General features: G+C 42.3%; 1 protein-coding gene across 11 annotated transcripts in view; it reads right to left on the minus strand.

Annotated features, from left to right (window-relative positions):
* NELL1 (neural EGFL like 1) overlaps positions 1–18794 on the minus strand; it is a 409663-nt gene that overhangs the window by 293698 nt on the left and 97171 nt on the right. For all 11 annotated transcript variants that reach the window (XM_007067928.3, XM_043548858.1, XM_037899951.2 and 8 more), the window contains 2 exons: positions 14563–14636; positions 12149–12248 (listed from right to left, as the gene is read on the minus strand). In XM_007067928.3, the coding sequence (XP_007067990.2) occupies positions 12149–12248; positions 14563–14636 (174 nt within the window). The remainder of the gene's footprint in view (positions 1–12148; positions 12249–14562; positions 14637–18794) is intronic.

An 18794-nucleotide genomic window follows, 5' to 3' on the forward strand; every position in this document is an offset into this window, starting at 1 on the left:
GGAGCATGGCATAGTTTGGGCTTGTGTGAAATGTACAACTTTAGTGCTGCCAATTTTGGTTACAAAAAGAATGGAGCAAAGATTCCCTGTGTAGAAGTTCTAGTTCAGTGATTCTAAAGCTTCATAAGCTCCCCTACAGCCAGCTAAGAAAACCTATAGGAAAACCTATAGTTCTAAGACTTATATACTGGATTTTTCATACCCCTTGCTCTTACATTGCCTAGACATTCTTTGGGGAACTTTTGAAAGCCTTAACATCTATGAAATGACATTTTTTATCTAATCCAAGCAAGTACTCATGGGCTTATTCCGAGGCTGGCTATGTATATTCAAAAATAAAATTAGTTCCAAATACCAATTAATAAACTAAAACTCTTATACACATTTTGTCACTTTTGTGCTCTTTTATTTGTAGCTTGAAAGGTTTAAGTCCGCCATCAGAGTGTGAGGTCACTTGGCAAAAGTAACACTTGTTTGGCACTTTCCAAGTATCAATGTCTATCTAAATTCCTGATGTTCTGACTAATCTTATTAATAGTAATCAGGGATAACAGGTGGCTTGCTCTTTCACTATGATCCTGCTTACAACAAAATATAGCTGTCTTTTTTTTTTTTTGCCTCCTTTAATAAAATTGCAAATATTCTTTCTAGTCTACATTCATTTCAGAGTCTGATAAAAAACACTCAGGTATTCCAAATAAAGCCTTATCAATCCTGGCTAACTTCTTTACTAGTCTAAAAGGGCAGTGTGCTTTTGACTTCACCCATTTAGGCCCTCAGAGGATTTGACCTATCGCTTTTGCCTTAGTAATTATAATCACTACTGAATACTAAATTCATCTATCCAAACAACACCTAATTTATATCCTTTCACTAGGGTTAATTAATTAAAATTCCGTTTGTCCTTTAGCTAACATATTAGAGACAAGGAATTCTGTAACATTTGCTGTGTCACATAAGATCATGAAGGATATCACCATATTTTTCTACCTAGAGTGCTAAACCCTCTTCGTATTCATACATAGTATAGGAAAATGCTTTACTTTAACTGAGCTGATAACACTACACTAGGATTTACTGTTATGTATACCACTTCTCTCTCATCCAAAACATATACACAGTAAATTTCACCTTGAGTAGCATGTTTCTCTAGAAACAGTAGTCCTTACGTTTATCTGGTTTTCTTCCCTGGACGTGATTTCTATTTTCTCTTTACCCTGCTGATCGCACTTTTCATCATTAACAACATGCTTACAAAAGTGATACTTCCCTTTTCTGGTCAGTCAGGAGTCAATAGTTTGATTTGCTCATCACCTCTTCAACTGTCCATCTCTAAATCAGAATTTTGTCTAAAGTCCTTGATTAGTTCTCAGGATCACAGGATATTTCTAAGAACTGTCACTTGCTTGTTTGCCACCTCTGAAATTCAGAAGGAATTTGATATCGATGTGCCCTCTCCTAGTTATCTTTCTTGGACCATTATAATTGCCACCTTGTGAAGTTCTCCAGGCAAGTCCTCAATTCGTTTGTTCCCCTTCTAGTTATCAACAATATCTGAGATTCAATTCTTCTCAAAATCAGCCGCTTTCTTATATCTTTTTTTTCCCCGAGCTTATAGGCTGTGATAAAATGGCAGAACAGAAAAAATTAACATTCCAGTTCTCTAACTTAACTACATTTAATTTAAAAAAAAGAAAAGGAGTACTTGTGGCACCTTAGAGACTAACCAATTTATTTGAGCATAAGCTTTTGTGAGCTACAGCTCACTTCATCGGATGCATATTTAATTTTTAATTAGAATATTTAAATATTTAATATTTAATTAGAGACTCTAGAAAACTCTTCTTGTTGTGTCACTGTGCGTTCCTAATTATAGAAGTACACCCTAGTCCATCTGTAGACTGGCTTAATGTTTGTTATTACAAGTGACTTGTGAAGCACGATCATCAGACCTGGATTTTAAAGTATATCACCTGCTGCTAGGCTCAACTTCTCATTTCCCCTAGCACTTGACTAAACTTGTTAAGAACCTTAACAAATGGGAAGTGGCAAAACATCTTTGTGAAGGCATATATATTGTTTCCACACTGTATGTCACTAGACTTTTACAGAACAAATTAAAATTGATGCTAGAAAGCCAAGGAATGTACATTAAGATACAAAATATTAAATGCTGCACTGTGGCTGTGTGAGTTAGATTGGGAGCATCCCCTGAGCAGGGATTGGCTGGCTGGCCAGGAGAAGAGGGCAATGCTTTCTTGTTTAGGGGAGGAGGGGAGAGGCAAGACTGCTGGAAGAGCAGTCAGCGTGGTGGTGGATGACTCACCACCTAGGAATGAAGGGTTTTAAAAAACAAAAGGTCAGTGGGGGCCTGGCCACTCCCTCATTCACTGGGAACAGGCTGGGCAGCAGACTCTGGTGCTTGACCACATGTAGTCAAACGGTGACCGGATAGTGGGGGAAACCCCTTCCCCATTTCAGGACATAAAAACAGGCAGCAACTGCACATGGTGGCAGGGCGGGAGTGGGGCCTGGGTTCCCTGCTCCATAGAACTCCCACATGGAAGCAGTCCAGACAATCAGCAGTGGATCAAGTGGGGAAAAAACACCTTCCCAGGTTGTTGGGCATAAAAGCAGACAGCGGTTTGGAACGCGGCAGCTGGGGCAAAGCAGGCAACAGTAGATGCACCGGGCAGGGATCGCCATCCATGAACCCAGACAAATGCTGTTCACAGTAGGGAACCTTGGTGTAGCACAGTTGTCAGTGTGGTCCAGAGATCAGTGGTACCATACACGGGGCACAGCTATGAGAAAAGTTTTAACAAATTCATACAATTCCAGGAGCAGGAAGGCCAGTCGGCAATGTGGCCCATTACAGAGGAACACGTGCTGCGGTACATGCTGTCATCGGCAACCCGTCAACTGGTGTCCTCCACAATTTCAAACCGCCTTTCAGCTATTACATTTGTCAATAGGCTGAATAGCTACCCAGATCCTTGGGGGGTTTCTTAGTTCAAAGGTTTTTGGCAGGATGGTCACGTACCAGTGGACTCAAGGAGGATTCCCGTCATCCCATCAGGATTTCCATGCTCAGGGACCTCCTTCGCAACCTTAATGTCATATGTAACAGTGCACAGGAGGTGTCCCTATTCAGGACAACATTCTTGACAGCATTTTTTGGTGCTTTCAGGATCAGTGAGCTAGTGCCTGGGTCCATCAGGGATTCTTCGGGAAAGGCTTTGGAATTTCATGATATCAGCTGGCACGAGCATGCAGTGATATTACACTTGCAAAGGTCAAAGACTGATCAAGTCGGCCGGGATGCATTCATTACCCTATGGGAGGGTGGCGAGCCTGAGGTCTGCCCCGTTCAGGCGCTGAGGGCCTACATAGCAATACGGTGAAAGGGAGATGGCCCCCTTTTTCTACACAGAGACGGGAGTCCCCTCACGGCATATCAATTGATTATCATGTTGAGATGGGGGGATAACGAGCCAGCCCATGACTTTGGTTCCCACTCATTCAGAATAGGGGTGGCTGCGGCAGCAGTGCAAATAGGTATGGAAGCACAAGCTATTCAGGCAATCGGGCGCTGGCAGTCTAATGCATACCGAATGTATGTACAACAGCAGGTGGAAAAATCAACATTAATTTGTTGGGTTCTCATTTCAGATATGGGACAGCCGGCTATGCACATGAGGGTGCGTATCTGTGGGCACAGTATTGTGTTTTGGGGGCATAGGCATGCATCCAGGTTGCCAGAGGGCTTCCAGCTGGGATTCAGTGGCAAAACACTACTCAGTTGGCACGCACGAAGGGGCATTTTATGGGATCAACTAATACCACTATTGTATGCTGTGGGGGCATATAACAGTGGCCACCGGATATATTGGTGATACACCTGGGAGAAAATGATCTGGGAACACTTAAAGGGGTGGAGCTAATGCTTTGAACTAGGAGGGACCTGATGCAGATCCTGGCAATTTTTCCAGGTGTTAACATTGTCTGGTCAGATATGCTTCAGTGCAGGGTCTGGGGGGAGCCATGAACCCCACCAGGATGGACAAAACCAGAAAGTATGTAAACCGGGAAGTAGCCAAGTTCTTGTTGCCCTAGGGGTGTGGGGGGGGGAACAACAGTAATTTCACATCCTGGCATATTCTGTGGGGCCCCAGAGTTATTTTGGGAGAATGGGGTGCACCTGTCAGACTCAGGTGCTGCCATATTTTTGGCTGATACAAAAGAGGGCATTGGGAGATGTCTGGGAACCCAGCTGGGTGTGGGGAGGAGGCAGCCAAGCTAATGGCTGGCGCCTTCTTGTGGCAGATGTTCAGTGCAGGTACTCCATAAATTAAGGCACAAAAGAATGGAAAAATGGCTTGGAAAAGGAATTCAGGAGAGATGCTTGGTAATTGAGCAAGCCGGGGGCAGTTGGGGACTCCTATGATTGGTACAGCAGGGAGCCAACCCCTCCCCTCCTCATTATAGTCCACTTTAACCCAGTGATGAGCTGCCAAAATCTTAACAACCGGTTCCCTATAAAAAGGGTTCTAATTTAAGGGATGTGCCAAGAGGTGGAGAGGGCGGGGGAATAGTGGCAGGGAAGAGATTGCACAGAGGCAAAAGGGGGTTGTTGAAGGGGGTGCAGTGGCAGGAAGGGAGTGGCACAAGGGAGAAGTGGGCAGGAGGGGGCTGTTGCAAGGGGCTGGCAGGTGGGGGGGGGTGTATGTGCCTGGGGTTGTTGCAGGGGGGTGAAGGTGGCAGGGAGGGGTTTGCACAAGGGAGGCGTGGGCAGGAGGACCCGAGGTTGATGCAGGGGGTTTTGCGGGGTGGGGCGTTTGCCCAGAGGCAAAAGTGGCAGGACAGTGTGGCTTGTTGGGGTAGGGGGTTCACAGAGGAGAAGGTAGCTGGTCAGTGGGTGTCAGAGGGGGTAGCACTGGCTGGGGGAGGGGTGCCCGGGATGCTCCCACATACACCATTCCTCAGGCCAGGGACTGGACCTACCCACCCCCCCGGCGCTCCACAGGCCTATGCGGCTCCCCACGGCCCGGCTAGGTACCTTGCAGGTGGAGTAGACACCCAGATTCTCCGCCCAAAGAGCAGAGCACAGCTGCGCCTTCTTCCCTGCGCCGCAGGCCGAGCCGAGCTCCCCGCCACCCCCGGAACTCTCAGCGACGGCGCAGGCAGCCAGCCCCCCTGCGCCCGAGCCAGGCTCCCTGCCGCCCCCGGGGCTCTCACTGGCGGCGGCAGTAGCTGCCGCTGCCGAGAGCCCCAGGGGCAGCAGGGAGCTCGGCTAGACCCTCCCCTTCCCCGCTCCGCCGCCGGCTGCTCCCCTGGGGGGCGGGACTGGCCACGCCGCAGGCAGCCCCTCTGGAGCCGGGAGGCAGGGAGCAACAGCAGCCTTGTGCTCCACTATTTAAAAAATATTGGGGGGACACCGCTTTTTGGCACCCCCAACCACTTGGCACCCTAGGCGGCCACCTAGTCTGCCTAGTGATTGCACCGACCCTGCCCGACAGACCCCCAGGAAGTCCCACGCCTACCCAACCCCCCCCCCATTCCCCATCCCCTGACCGCCCCCTCCAACCGCTCCCTGCCCCTTATCCAACCCTTCCTCCCAGCCCCGGCCCGGCCCCCTTACCATACTGCTCAGGGCAGCGTGCATGGAAGCTGCACGGCCCACTGGAGCTTGCAGCCCCACCCGCTCAAAGCAGCAGGAGCTGCAGAGCTGCCCAGGAGCGATCCAGAGCGCTGGTGCCGGCAGCGCAGCACGCTGAGACTCTGCGAGAGGCGGGGAGAAGGCGGGGAAGGGGCTCAGGGAGCCGTAACAATTTTTAACAATGGGTTCTAAAACTTGTTCAAAATTTAACAACTGGTTTGCGTGAACCGGTGCAAACTGGCCCCAGCTCACCACTGCCTTAACCCCTCTTACGAGGGGGGTAGTCGGTAAGGTCCCTGGATGAAGGGGGGGGAGGGGAGCTCGTGGAAGCCCCCACCCCCCAGAATTGGCTGGAATTGGTAAGGTCCCAGCAAGAGAATTGCTGGAGGGACCTGGATGAAAAGGGGGGAAACTGGTGGAAGCCCCCCCAAAAATTGGCTGTAATTGGAGGGTACCATCAGTGGATCTGCTGGAGGGACATAAATTGTGCACGTGCACTGCACATTTTATCTACTGGGTTAGTCCCAGACATCTATCTAATAATAAAGTTGTGTCCTGATTAAACCCATATCTAATGTTTCTTGTCATTCTTTCAGCATAGCCAGACAATCACTTTAAGCAGGGAGCGGTTTTTGCAGGCATTATTCCTCTGCACATGTAAAGTAGGTTTCACATGCCAGGGGAAAATACCTAGGAAATGCAGTTATGTCTCTTCTAGATGCACATCTACATCTTTGCAGCTCTGGATCTGTAGAGGAATGAAACTGTTTCTACATTCCTACTAGACTATGGAGCCTGGAGTACTGCAGTCAGCATTGGCATGACTGACTCTGAAACCCTCCTGCTAGCAGCCAAATTATGGGTGCCTGCTGTGTGGATATACTGTGGGGGAATGGGGATTCTTATGCTCTTCTCACCCCTAGAGGCTCCGATTCAGCAAAGCACTTAAGCATGTGCTTAAATCCATCCATAATCAGCAAAGCACTTGAGCACATGCTTAAAGTTAGGCACATTCCATTGATTAGTTGATTAAGTATGTGCTTAAATGCTTTACTATACAGGGATAGCAGAGACTTCAATGCTTTGATGAATTGGGACTGGTACATATCTATTCATGACGGCAATTACTGAGCACTAAACAAGTAAATAATGAATTCAAAAGAATACAAATAGCAAATTTTGATTAGATCTCTGCAGTAATAGTGCATTTTTCCAGTTCCTTTAAAATATCGAACACAGTAAAAACTATCTGAACTACCATGTGATCTTGGAATTCCCAGCTTCCAACAGGACTAGTGAACAACAGAGTTCATACACCCATACTGGGTAGGTAAAAACTGAACTGTCAAGGTTTCAGAATATTCAGGAATGTCGGATCCAATACTGTTGGCCATTCTCTCAATATAAGAAAAGGCTGAAAAAGAAAATAATTGTATCCCAGCAAAAAGGCACTTGGAGAGGATTTAACAGGATCACACAAAATTTTAAACAGAACTGATAATCTCAACTAATTTCAGTTTAACACAGATGACAAGGCAAGTGAGCATGAATTAAAATTACAGATCAACACATTCACAACAGATGTCAGGAACCAATTTTTTCCCCCACAAAAATTCAGGAATTTGCAGAACAGCCCTCCAAAGTCATGCAAGACATTTAAAATACGGGATTAAATACTGAACAGAGTGTCTAGATTTTTCATGAGCCTGATGACCTCTCTTTTTCCAAATATTTCTGATTATGTTACAATGTCCTTTGTCAATGTTGTTGATTGATTGCTTGAGCTACAGTTTATTTTTTCTCCCCCACTGAAAGAATATTTGTGTCTTTTTATTACTGTTTCTACTAAGTGGGGCCTACCACTTGATGTTAGTTGACTGCATCATGACTAATAAGTTAAACAAACTATAAAAGTAATCACATTTCATGCTTCAGGTGCATGGTGCCAGGAAAAAACTGCACAATTGTCGAGGACTAACAATTTCGAAGCAGGCTATCTAAAGTTAGACACTATTACCCCGATCCATAAAGGTATTTAGGCTCCTAACTTCCATGGACTTCAAAGGAAGTTAGAAGCCTATATTCCTTTGTAGATATGGGCCTATAGGCCAAATTTTAAAAGATACTTAGGCACCCAGTGGGTTTTTGAAAAGTACCTACATGCTTAAGTCCCATTGTATAGGGCTGGAAGCAACATATCCACAACCCCGTTAACTTTCATGGTCCTCTCCGATAAATCTCTCCTCTTTCTGGGGCTTTCCTAGCTGTTTTGCTGATGCTCTTACTAAACTTTCCAAAATTCCTGGCTATCTGTCTTACATGATCCCCAAATCCTACCACCTGCTTCCTCACAGGTTGTCAATCATACTCTCATTGACTGTTCCATACTTCAGAGGCTTTTAATTTTTATTTATTTATTTAAAGGCTCGGTGATGTTTCATTTCCAGGGGTAGTTCAATGTTCTACATGTCAAAAGTAGTTTCACCCTCAAAACTGTTACAAATGCAAATTTGTGTCAACTATTATTGCATAAGCTTGTATATCAGAGGGCAAACTCAGATGAAGAATCATGTAATTCTGAACTAGCAACCTCAGCCTTTCATGATGTGAAGCAGTATTACTAGGCCACGAGCAGCTAGACTCTTCTGATTCCTTTCAGATCTTTGGAGATTGCAGACCCAGAGCTCAGAGGTGTGACATCAAACATCCTTACTAATTCTTTTAATGTATGTGAAACTATTTCAGCAAATCTGTGTTGTGCAGTAGTTATGTAGCAACACAAGAGTGTTTCAAGGTTTAATTAGCTAATGTGTGACAAATGCTTTGAGGATATAAAGCACTTTTTAAATCTTACACATTTTTGTAGCTATGTGTAGGAAGTAACTAATTCATACTTCTCAACCTCCATCAGAGTCTTAATAAAATTAAAAACTTGAAATAGCTCACGTTCCCACAGCAATGCACAAGAAATGTTTGATTTCTGGTTCTGAGAAAGCAAAATGCACTCCGTTTTTCTTGTGGTCAGAAAAATCTTGAGCCTCACAGCTAGACAGGGAGAGATAAGAAATATGCTAATTGAAGTGCCTCCTTGAGCTGCAGTTTTAAAATCAGAAACATTTTTTTTAAACTAATAAATGTAACGGTGACAGAAGCCATATTTTTGCATTACACCACTGTTTTCTTCAATAAAATGCACATTTCAACTCATCCGGAGTATTCTACCATTGCTGCCAACCAGTGTCAGTAGCCAATCTAAATCCATCAGCCAAACCATGTTACTGGATACTGAATAGAAATTACTTTACATAGAAATTGAGCGTTTCTCACCACTTCATTATCCTCCCTCCCCCACTCTCTTAAGGAGGAGAGGATGATTGAACAATCTGGGTTTGCTGGGGTTGGCGAGACACAAGAAACTGTAAGCAGTAACACTATAAAGAACCCTTGTGAAACTTTATTTATTTATTTGAACCGCTCATTGGACAAGGGAAGGAGATGTGGAATCCAATCTATCATTCAAAATGACTCATTATCTCTAGCAAAGAGACCAACATTTAAAAGAGGCACAACACATTTTTGCCCAACTATTTTACTGTTGTTATTATATCTGCCTTTTGGCAATAAAAACCTAGGGTGACACTAAAAACGATAAAGATTTGTGAAAATAAGTTACAAATTTGTTCCTTTTGTGCTGATAATTCTTCTTTGATTTTAAAACAAGCCCAAGTTGTGTGTAATGGTACAGCTGTGAATTTTTCCAGTCAGTCAAGGTTATAAAATAACTATGCACTACAACTGTACTTTTACATCAATGTCCACTCTGCTGATGCATTGTCATGTGAGGAACCCACACAGCTGGATATATTACTAGTAATTAGTCAGGCACAGATCCTGCACATGGCTCTGGTCATGCACACCCCTGCATCCAGGCAGATCCATTCGCAGGGTCTAGCCCCACATGTTTTATGCTAGAGTGTCACTATACAGGAAAACTCTTTATTCTATTTGATCTACTACATCTTCTCTACTATACCCCAATCACAGTCATTTCAGTAAAACACAGAAATGGTGTCATATGAATAATTTAGATGCCACTATATTATAAATGTGTGGGGAAGGAGGGAGAGAGAAAGAGAAAGGAGAGGAAGAGAGAGAAAGAGAAAGAATCATCTAAAGTAATGACTTTTCTAACCATCTTCAACAATAATGAGTGAGTAGCAAGTCTACCAGCTGGGTCTATTACAGTATTTCACTGGTACTTTGCTGACTCACAATGTGAATCTATGTAAATAACAGATTTTTCTTCTCCCATGGGATATCATATATTATTCTAGGCACTTAATTAGTACAGATATGGCCACTATGAAAAACCCTGTGGTGGACACTGTATGGTGTAAGAATGTATTATCACAATGCTATCATATTTTCTTCCCCCTTTTCTCCCTTTCCCCATATTTATTCATTCAGGAGACTGTAAATTATTTTGCTGTAGTTCAGCATCCAGCAAAGCACAGGCTGCCAAAATTCTGGCAACCTGACCGTAAGAAGATTTGGACAAATAAATGTTGGGGAGGACAGGGGAAAAGGAGAAAAAGAAGGAAAGCATATGATAACATTGGTGTAGTATGGTGTGGTATGGTATAAGAACCTGCCCATTGCTGTACTAAATAAGCACTTAGAATAAAATGACTGAACCCCCCCTAGTGAAAACATAAATTGACAGAGACTTGCTCTATAGGTCAACAAGTGTAAACTGTTGGATTTACCATTTCACTATGGATGACACTTTATTGGTAACCAATAAACATCCACTGGAAAATCCAACTGATCATTTTTGAAGTTTTCTGGATTAAATATATTCTGAAAGGCAAATGTAAATTACTGTATGTTTCTTTGCATATTTGCTACAACACTCCATTTAGGACTTCAGTTAATACAATGATTCCAAATGACTATATTAAATATCACGTTTCTTCCCCAAATCTCTCTCTCACACACAATAAAAGTAGACTACACGCTCAAAGAGCGGTGGTCCTGCAGATTATTAAATGCTCTGCCCCATTCCAAGTTCTTAAATGCTTTGCTGAACTAGGAACAGTGTGTTGAAACACTGCAGATCAAACCCACAGAGAGAATTATGTGCTTCCCACCTGTTACACTTGTGGGAACTGAAGCCCTAAACGTTATCATAAACTCTGTTATTTCTTCAGGTTTCACTAACTGATTCAAGATGTAACCCAACAGAAGATGTGTTCTGTTTAAAGAAAAACCCCAGTGTAATATATTAGATATTCTGTTCAGTATATCCAGTTATCAGGAAGACAAAATGAATAAAAAAGAACAAAAAATAAACAAAATCAGAGAGGAAGCTGTCATCTTCACATTCTGATAATACAGAATAGGACTCAACATCAGCCTCACCATTTGATAACACCAGAAATCAGAGTTCATAGAAGCGGCAGGGACTTTTCCTTCTTTTATGTCTGAAAACCACCTGTAGGCGTGCACATTCATGGCACTGTATAATATAATTCAAAAAAACATACCTAGGGTGACTACCTAAAAAAAGGTATCCACAATAATATTATAGAACCTACCTCCATAGTTACAGATCTTATGTTTCTTCTTTGAAGTTTGCAGATTTCCAATGTTTTTAAGTAACGAAGCTGCACTAGATCAAACTGGGCCACCTGCTACAAAGCATCATTAAGACAGCGACCCCTCAGAGATAGGCAGCAGCAACATTTACTGCTTACTTCAACAGCTACAGGTGTTTCTAAAAACTGCTTAAAAATTGATGATGTCTATATGGTTAGAAACTAATCCGGTAAGCTACTTCAAATGTGCAGGCCCCTGCTATCACATGGAGTTGCTTGCAAGATCAGGGCCTTCGTCAGTAAATATTTAATTACACACATACACTAATTAAATATTTATTGACTAAGGCCCTGATCTTGCAAGCTAGACAGAGATAGATAGATAGATAGATAGATACAGAGTTTTCCCTTAATGCGTAATATGGAAGCTTCCCTTAAGAAAGTAATATGACAAAACAAAACCCCAGATCCAACCACCTTCAAAGTTAGGATCTGGACTGAGATCTGAACTTCACACTAGCTCTTACCTCTATAATAGGCCAACCGAAAATCCCATATCCAAACATCTTGGAACTCCAGACATTCAGATCTGAACTTAGCATCTCAGAACATACCGATTTTAAATATAACTAATCCTTAACTGAGTCATGTAGGCAACAGGAGACATTGTGTCCATTGTCCTCTTTCTCCTTAGCCCAGAAAAGTTACTGCCTTGTCCCTGTAAATTGATCCTCCCAAAGGAACAGCACAGGTTGGTTTATAGACAACATTGTTTACAAGTACAGGTTTATGTAAGTAGCCAGTATTTCACCAATTAAAGAGGAGTGATTCATTACAACACATCCCAAAAACCACCCAATGATTACACTCCTTCCAAGCATGTACTGCTTACCTCTGCAAACGCTGCAGCACTGGTTCTCTGGAAGAATGTGATCTTTTTCTGAGCAGTTCAATGGAGGACAGGTCTCTGTTACTTTTACTAAAATTCCATTCTGGAAATAAATAAATGTTTTTTAAAAAATGACGCTGATGAAAATGTATCTGATGGCAAGGGTCACACAGTTTTCTATCCACAGCTCTAGCAATCTTTAGTAACAACAGTAGTAAAGTGACAGGCAGCAAGCTAAATTCATTTTTTACACTATAAACTCAAATCTAAAATTAATCTACTTGGACATTTCTATTCCCACAGTTTAAGGAAAAGACACTACATTTAAACTCAAAAACTTGTACAGATGCTTGTTCCTTTCTTAACCTGCATAAGCACGTGCAGGAATTAAAGTATTTTATTTCACTCCAGATTTTTATTTAAGAATTGTTTTTCGCCTTTACATGAGACTTGTTTATTATATTTTAGGTATATTTTAAATTCTGTATACTGTGGTGATAGGTGAATTACCAATGAGACAAAGCAGAGAGATTAGATGGCCAAGATTTTCAAATGTGATCAGTGATTTCAGTGCCTCAGTTTTGGGCACCTTAAAGGGCCTGATTTTCAGCAGTGGAGCTTGGGTGGCACTACTGCTGCCTCATTCCTCTCTGCTGCTCCCGGCAGGCCAGGAACGGGCAAAGTGAGGAAGTCAGAGAAGCCACTTGGCTGCCTGCTCAGCAGGCAGCCCGAGCAGCCCTGGTGACCCAGCTGCAGCTCAAGTCATCCAGCTTCCCGACGCTTTGCTGCATGTTTGATATACAGCCTTGGCTGCTGGACCTTATTGAGGGAGCAGGTTTGCCAGCACCGTTGCCAACCATCACAGTTTTATTGTAAGTCTCACCATATTCGGTGTTCTTCTTAATGCTTCAGATACTGAAATCAAGAGATTACATGAGGAACTCAGTTTTCATTTTTTTAAAAAAAAAATGTTTCTAGCCCTCATGGTTGCAGACAAAAGCTTGAAAAGGTGACCTCAGTTCACCCTAAAGGCTCAGAAACCAGAAGGCAAATTACAAGACCACCAAAAATTACTTTTAATAAATCTCATGATTTTTAGGGCCTAACTCATGATTTTTTAAGGCACCCTGCAGCAGGGTACAGCACATGGAGTGGAATTAACAGATATTAGGACTGATTCTCATCCCACTTTCATTGGTGTAATGCAGGAGCCTCACACAGGAGTCAATGCAGTTACACCAGTATAGGTGAGAAGAGAACCAGCAAACTGTGTGATCACTGTCAATCATTTTATCCAACTACCCAGCTGGAAAGGTATTGGCTATAACTCACCACCTATTCAAGATCGGACAAAACAGTTACAGTAGGAATGGTACAGTATACCACTGTACGAACAGCAAGTGCTGATAAATCAGGTCAAACACACGTAGGGTGACCAGACAGAAAATGTGAAAAATAGGGATGGGGGTAGGAGATAATAGGAGCCTAAATAAGAAAAAGACCCCAAAATCAGGACTGTCCCTATAAAATCGGGACATCTGGTCACCCTAAACACACGGCAAGAAAACAAGAGAGACTATGACAATCAAATCACTCAGAAAAAGCTCAAAACCAATTCAAACCAAACTCATATCTTCATTAGAGAACCACGGAAAAGAGATGAAGTAAGTCTGACCATAGTTGCTTCGTGTCAACAACAATTTCATTTCCTAAAATTTCCCCATTTCTGTGACTGGTGACCTTGCACCCTAGAGAGAAGAAACTGGCATACCCAGGAGCTCATTTGGCATTATTTTTATAGTAAGAAAATGCTGAAACAAGCACTTTGGGGTTAAAATCTGTTGGTGTAAAGTGGTGTAGCTCCATTGATATAAATTGACATTAAATTTCAGATTTAATCCACTGAGATACACAGGGCCAGTAACTTTTCAGAGAACAAACATAGGCTTCCTTCACATGAAGAGGCACTACTCAACAGAAGTACTGTGGATCACTAGAGTAAGGCCCCAACCCACCAAAGCATTTAAGCGCCCTCTTAACTTTCAGCATGTGAGTAGTCAAGGCTTAAATAAAGGCCAGAAACTTTTAGTTAGACTTGTCCAAATCCAGAGTAACTTCAGGGACTTTGCCAGCATGGCTGAGATCAGAACTTGCCCTAAAATGACACCTCAACCCAGGTAAGGAGCAAAGAGAAAGGAGAATACCCTCCTAAGACACTTTATTATCCTAAATAGGCCATGTTCCAGCTTTGTCTGTGTATGTCTGGCTTCCACTGAAGTTATGGTCAGCTTTAGAGAAGAATGGATAACACATATGCATGAAGGAAGCCTAAAGTAATATACCAGGTTATCATTGTAATTTATGGGCACTGCATATTTACTGAAACAAGAGCAGAAGTTAATCAAATTAAAACTTACTCGGCATTCCCTGCAGTTCTTGGTTAAAACCCTCTGACCTTCTGCTAACACTCTGCCTCCAAAGATACACGTAGCTATAATTTTAAAAAAAGCCCCAAAATTAATATTTTGGTAGAAAATGACTGAAAAATAGAAGTATAAGTAAAAACAATACATCTATACATAGGCAAATACAAGCCTACTGTGGTAAATATGATGTAGTCCCTTTGCCTTCACTTGAAGTAAGTATTGATTGCTTTCATTTATTTTGAGTGCAATAATACATTCATTAAAAAAAACCTATTATCGTGAAACATTATACCCCTCATACTGACAAACTAGCCTATTAATGTCCTGAAGTGATAACAAGAATAAAGCATTATTCAATAGATACTGAACCCAATTCATTAACAGAATCACTCACAGCATAGACATCCCATAGATTAGATAGAGTGCATTTGTATTACTATATGTCTGCATCAGGTTATTCAAAGCACTTCAGAATCACAGACAGACATTGGTGCATTGTATATGAAGAGAATTGCAGGTGCATGGGTTTCAGTTAAGCCTCCAGATTGTACCCGGGGACAAATAAGGATAGAATCCTTAACACAGCTTTATCCCTGTGGAACTGCAGAAATAGTTCAGAGCCAGACAAAGCCTTAAACTCACTGACTCTACAAACTGGAAAATCACTGTCAGAAACAGTCTTAATAGACACATGGAACAAGAAGGGCTCATGCCAAGGCTCAAAGGAGGGACAAATACAGCATGCAACACTAAATTTTGTTTCCAAAGGAGTACAATGGATCTAATTATTGGCTTGATTAGCTGAACTAACTTTTGGAATGGAGTGCATTGGGATGTGACCCTAAAAAAATCTCTCTACTGTTCCCTCAGCCCCCAGATTCCTAATTGCAGATATTTGCACCTTCCTTCTTCTCCACCTAGAGCGGTCTGTCTAAATACCTCTTAAAAGCTCTCATATTCTATAGCAAGGATGTAAATTGCTTTCTAGACTGAACGGGGATTGTCCAATATCCCTCTAAATCAGAAATAGCTAGATACAGAGTCCTAGGAAGAATATTCTAGTGAACAAACATTCAACTGGGTCTCAAAAGACCTGGGTTCAATTCTCAGCTACAGACTTCCAGTGTGATCTCGGGAAAGTCACTTAATCTACCCTGTGCCTCCATTTCCCACCTGTAAAATGGGGACACTACTTCCTACTTTACAATGAAGTTGTGATGATAAAATCCATGCATAATTGTGAGGTTCTCCTATACTGTTATGATGGGGATCAAATAAGTACCTTAGAATTGATAGACTGGCATGACGGATTAGGAGAAACTTTGAGACCCTAGTATGAAAGAAAAATTATCATCACCCATGCTGAGCAACATCATGTGTTCTTCCACTCCAAGTTGCAGGAATTCAATGAACCAGTTCATCCTAGCCACAAATATCATCTTGGCTCATCACTGTCACTCGAGTACTAAAGACTCATAAACTAGCTCCCAATCCCAGCATCATGAAAAGGCCCCTTGCCCAGGCCTATGCTTCCCTGTATCTGCTGACAGAGAATTTCTTTCCTATTCTTCTGAGTAGCAAACAAACAATCTGTGGCGCACTCATGGCAGCAGAGAGCCTGGAATTCCATGTACTTTTAATTTCCTCTCTCACAGGTACAACCTATACCACCTAAGCCAGTTGTCCTGCTTATGCAACCAACTGATAAGTGCACCACTGTTAACTCCAAGAGATGCCTCTCTGTCTATGCCAGATGTTTCTCCACTGCTGTGAAGAGACATGTTTCTTTCACCATCCTCTTGCTCTGTGCGCCAGCCTTATTCTTTAAGTACACAACTGGGGCCAGCCTGCAGGATACATGCTCAGTTCCTTCTTAAATCTTCCAAATATTTTATGGAAAACTGTTCACAGATATATGCACAACCTGTGAGGCTGCCATCCGGGCAAGTGTCTATATATTTGATGGGTCCAAATTTCCTTCTTGTCTGAACATTCTGAGAGGAGACTCACCAAGTTAGAGGTGACTTTACAATCTGAGGAATACACAGGAATGTCCCGAAGTCCTGTACACTTTCCTTCCAATGGGATAACATTGGTACCCGAAGTAAACCTGTGCAATTTGACCAACAATTCTAGGTCTACACACATACAATGTTAAGAGGCCCACTGTTCTCACACTACTCTCTTTATCACTGGTGAAGCCAGGATTCTTGTCTTATATTGATATCATTGTCTTCTGTGTACTGGACAGTGCTCCAAAGTCCCATCATTAACTCTCTTGAAGAATGACTAGCGAAGTAGGGCCTGCATTTACTCTGTTGCACTGGATGAGGACCTAGAGTCCTATGCTATAAGTCAATAAGACTTGACATTTGTCAGTAGAACTAAGAGATTTCTATGTGTTGCTTCTCAATGAAGCCGATTACGGCACATCCAGTAATGGTCCTTCCTCACCTGCCTTCAATACTGCGATGGCAATTGTATATATCCTTTGTTTCTGGCACCAAAGAGGTATTACATAATAAATTACTTTTGATTTTTGTTGCATTTTCCATCCAAATATCTCTAAATGTTAGAATAACCCATAAAGTCTTTCAGACACTATCCTGTCTCCCAGAATTCTCTCTCTGTGTTCATATTGCTGGAAATGGGAGGATCTAAAGAATTCTCACCATGTACAAAGCAGACAGATTTTCTAAAGAGCTCAGCTTCCACTATGAGAAGCTGGGTGCTGAGCACTTTCAAAAATCCACCTCATTTAAGTCTCCAAAGAGGACGCAGACGTTCTTTTGAAAATTTGGCCCTTGCTTTATATTGCTCAGTATGAGCTCAACTGTGATCTCACTTCAGAAAAACACACTAGATTTCATCAAGATGACCGTTTTGGGAAAGACGAACTTGAGTGATGTATTTTTACTCTCTCTATTGTCTCACCTGACTGCCTGTAGCTCAGGGCAGGACTTACACTGGACAGAAGAGAAAGTGAGCAGTTTTACAACAGAGAAGAGAAACAGGGCTTCAAATAAAGTTTTAGTCTTCTTGCCAAAGGCTGGTTTGGAGGGGTTAACACAAGATGGCAGAGAAGAAAGCAGAAACACCAATTTTAAAATCCCTAAACATTTTATAAGTCAGAACTGCTTGGTACTTCGATACAAAAAAAGAACCATCAAGCTGTTCAATAACTCCTAGAGACAGAAAATTACAATTGATGATTCTATCCAGGACTAAATGGGGAAACTGCAGAGAAATCAACACCCACAGTGTAATAATGTGGATAGCCTCAGTGGCTGCCACTACATACCCAAAAATGACTAACTGTGGCCCTAGCATATCATTCTGTCAAGGAGCTGGCACTTGCAATCAATTTCAATCAACTTTCATACAACATTTTCCATTGACTGACATGCTGAGTCCTTGGCAGAATAACGAGCTGAGTTTGGTGCCAATCACTGACTAAGGGTGAGTTTGTTCATCATTCCGTTAAAGAATCAGAAACACAGTCTACACTTTGGGACTTGCATTCAATCTACAGTTTAGTCCTTCAGAATTCCTCTGAGTCAAATTCTGGCTGGCATTTGTTGCCAAGTGCACACCAGAAAAGACAGAGCAAGAGAGAGATGCTCAAGCTCTCAGATCCATGAAAAGAACTCTCCACAAACTCTCAGTAGGTGAATCACAAGTTCTTGTGCTCTGGAGGGTGCGGGGCAGGGTGAAAGTTAGGAGTCGGGGCCTGATCCACAAGTTTTACAACATAAATTATTTGTCCTTTTGTGCACAGATTACTCATGGGCCAGTGTATAATGGAGGAAAAGGTGGGAGCTGTGCACATGTTCATGACTAAGCTGAATAGGTGCACCCTTTTTTTGACAGAATTCATGGATGTCCATTTGGAGTTGAAGGGGGGAAATCAAAGACTGGCAATCTGATTTTTTTCGTTGTTGTTTCTAATTAATCCTAAACCAGCCAACAGATACATCATTGACTAGTCTGAATGGAGAAGAGCTGTGCCCAGAACCTGTAGGTGGGCGAGATAAGGGGGAAAAAGTTTTAACTTTTTCTTGATACTTGAGAGCGGGAAGAAATTTAGTCCTGTGTACTTGAGCACACATATGCTCAATTGACTTTGTCCCCTCAGCCTCATTTGAGTGTTAAACACTTTTTTTTCCACATAGGGCTTCCATTTGTAGATGAGATAAGAGAATTTAATCAATTGGGCCAACGAC

Source organism: Chelonia mydas, chromosome 6 (genome assembly GCF_015237465.2).
Source record: "Chelonia mydas isolate rCheMyd1 chromosome 6, rCheMyd1.pri.v2, whole genome shotgun sequence".
Classification (NCBI taxonomy): Eukaryota; Metazoa; Chordata; order Testudines; family Cheloniidae; genus Chelonia; species Chelonia mydas.